Source organism: Callorhinchus milii, unplaced genomic scaffold (genome assembly GCF_018977255.1).
Source record: "Callorhinchus milii isolate IMCB2004 unplaced genomic scaffold, IMCB_Cmil_1.0 Scaffold4, whole genome shotgun sequence".
NCBI classification, from domain to species: domain Eukaryota; kingdom Metazoa; phylum Chordata; class Chondrichthyes; order Chimaeriformes; family Callorhinchidae; genus Callorhinchus; species Callorhinchus milii.
This window is the reverse complement of record NW_024704745.1, coordinates 79,348,936-79,351,053: the sequence shown is the minus strand read 5'-3', so window position 1 is coordinate 79,351,053 and position 2,118 is coordinate 79,348,936. Positions and strand designations below refer to the sequence as shown.

The following is a 2,118-nucleotide window of genomic DNA, read 5'->3' as shown; positions in this document are numbered from 1 at the left end:
GACTGTCCAGAAGTCTGCAGTCCGTGTCCTCTCCCGCACCAGTCTCTGTGAGCATATCACCCTCCCGCCTCCCCACGGAGTTCCGCCTTACTCCACCTCTGCCACATTGCCCACCTCCGCCACATTGCCCACCTCCACCACATTGCCCACCTCCGCCACATTGCCCACCTCTGCAACATTGCCCACCTCCACCGCATTGCCCACCTCCGCCACATTGCCCACCTCTGCCACATTTCCCACCTAGCAACCTGGCCACTCGATTCCCTCAGCGAGCACCGGCCTGTGGCCTAATAATAATAATAATAATAATAGCTGGTTATACACTCCAGCAATTGGTGTGCCAGGATCTTTGGAAGAGCTACCAATTAGTCCCACCTCCCCGTTCTTTCCCCACAACCCTACAAATTTCTTCTTTTCAAGTAAATATCCAATTCTATCCCATTTACACATTTAAGTGCCAGAGACAGATTGTTGGAATGGAATGCGCACTGCGCACTCTCTCCTTGGAAGGACACCACCTGCCAACCCAATTTTCATGCAGGCAAAATTTCATGTAGGCATTTTCATGTAAGCAAAATACAAATGCAAGGATTGTTATTATTATTAAATAATCATTTGAAGCTCTTTGAGACGCTTTGATATGAAAGGCGGTGTGTCAAACGTGAGGACTATTTTAACCCGACCTTGCCCATCCAGGTCAGAAGAGCAGTTGCTTGCAGTCACCCGAGGTGGAGATGAACACAACCCAGTTGGACAACGAGACCTTGCAGATGCTGAGCAGCGGTGCCTTGAGGGTCTGGCTCCCAGTCGTGTACTCCATGGTGGTCTTGATCAGCCTTCCGTGCAACGGGGTGTCCTTCTGGCTCCTGTGCTTCCACACTCGGCCCAAGACCCCGCTGACCATCTTCTTGATCAACCTGACCCTGGCCGACCTGCTGCTGGCCTTTTTCCTCCCCTTCCAGATCGCCTACCACGTCAACCACAACCACTGGGTCTTCGGGAAGGGGCTGTGCACTTTTGTGACCACCGTCTTCTATGCCAACATGTACTGCTCCATCCTGACCATGACCTGCATCAGCGTTGAGCGGTACGTGGGGGTGCTGTATCCAATAAGGTACGCTGCCTGGAGGGACAATAGGTATGCGGTGGCAATTTGTGTGGTAATGTGGGCTATAACCTTGATCATACTCCTCCCCCTGGAGTATAGCGACTTGACATTCCGGGTCGAGGAACTCGGGATTACCACTTGCTTTGACGTTCTCAAGAGAAGCGTGTTTTCCGACAAGGGTTCCTGGGGCATCTTCATCTTCAGCATCATCACTTTCCTTTTCTTCATCCCTTTCACCATTACCGTGCTTTGCTACACACGCCTGATCGTCAGGCTGTGCCGAAGAGAGCCCAAGGCCAGGGGTTCGGGGCAGAAGGGCCGAGCAGTCTGCCTGGCCACCCTGGTGGTCCTAGTCTTTGTGGTGTGTTTTACCCCCAGCAACATCACCCTCCTCTTCCACATCATCCTGAGGTTGCTGTACGGCCGAGGCTGCTACGAGGCCTACAAGGTCACCCTGTCCCTCAGCTGCCTCAACAGCTGCCTAGATCCGTTCATCTTCTGCTTCGCCTCCAAGCAGTTCAGCAGTCACCTGCGGCAGCTGTTGGGTGGCTGGCGATCTCGTGGTCCCAGAGACTCAATTGAGCTCCAAGGCCTGGGGAATTTTGCTGCCGGGAAGATACGTTGAGCCTGACTGGACTCTGCAGATCAGAGAATCCTACAGCACAGAAGGAGGCCATTCAGCCCATGGTGCCTGTGCCAGATCTTTGGAAGAGCTACCAATTAGTCCCACTTCCCCGTTCTTTCCCCACAGCCCTGCAAATTTCTTCTTTTCAAGTAAATATCCAATTCCATCCCACTTACACATGTAAATCCCAGAGACAAATTGTTGGAATAGAATACGCACTCTCTCCTTGGAAGAACGCCACCTGCCAACCCAATTCCACATAGTATTGGGCGAAGGTTGCATTTTGATGTAGGGCCTTATCACATCGGCAAGACATCTCAAAGTGCTTCCCAGAATATACTGTAAAGTGAAGTGACTGGGAGAAACATGTCAGCATGCAAGCTTT

General features: G+C 52.0%; 1 protein-coding gene across 1 annotated transcript; it reads left to right on the top strand.

Moving 5' to 3' along the window:
• Nucleotides 1-734: 734 nt before the first annotated feature.
• Nucleotides 735-1,797, top strand: LOC103177217 (P2Y purinoceptor 8-like). The gene has a single exon (XM_007891293.2). The coding sequence runs from the start codon at nt 735-737 to the stop codon at nt 1,731-1,733; it is 999 nt and encodes a 332-aa protein (XP_007889484.1). The 3' UTR covers nt 1,734-1,797.
• Nucleotides 1,798-2,118: the final 321 nt, after the last annotated feature.

Bases quoted from the DNA above. Each gene is read 5' to 3' on its own strand.
- LOC103177217 (XM_007891293.2), top strand. From the start codon at position 735: ATGAACACAACCCAGTTGGACAACGAGACCTTGCAGATGCTGAGCAGC.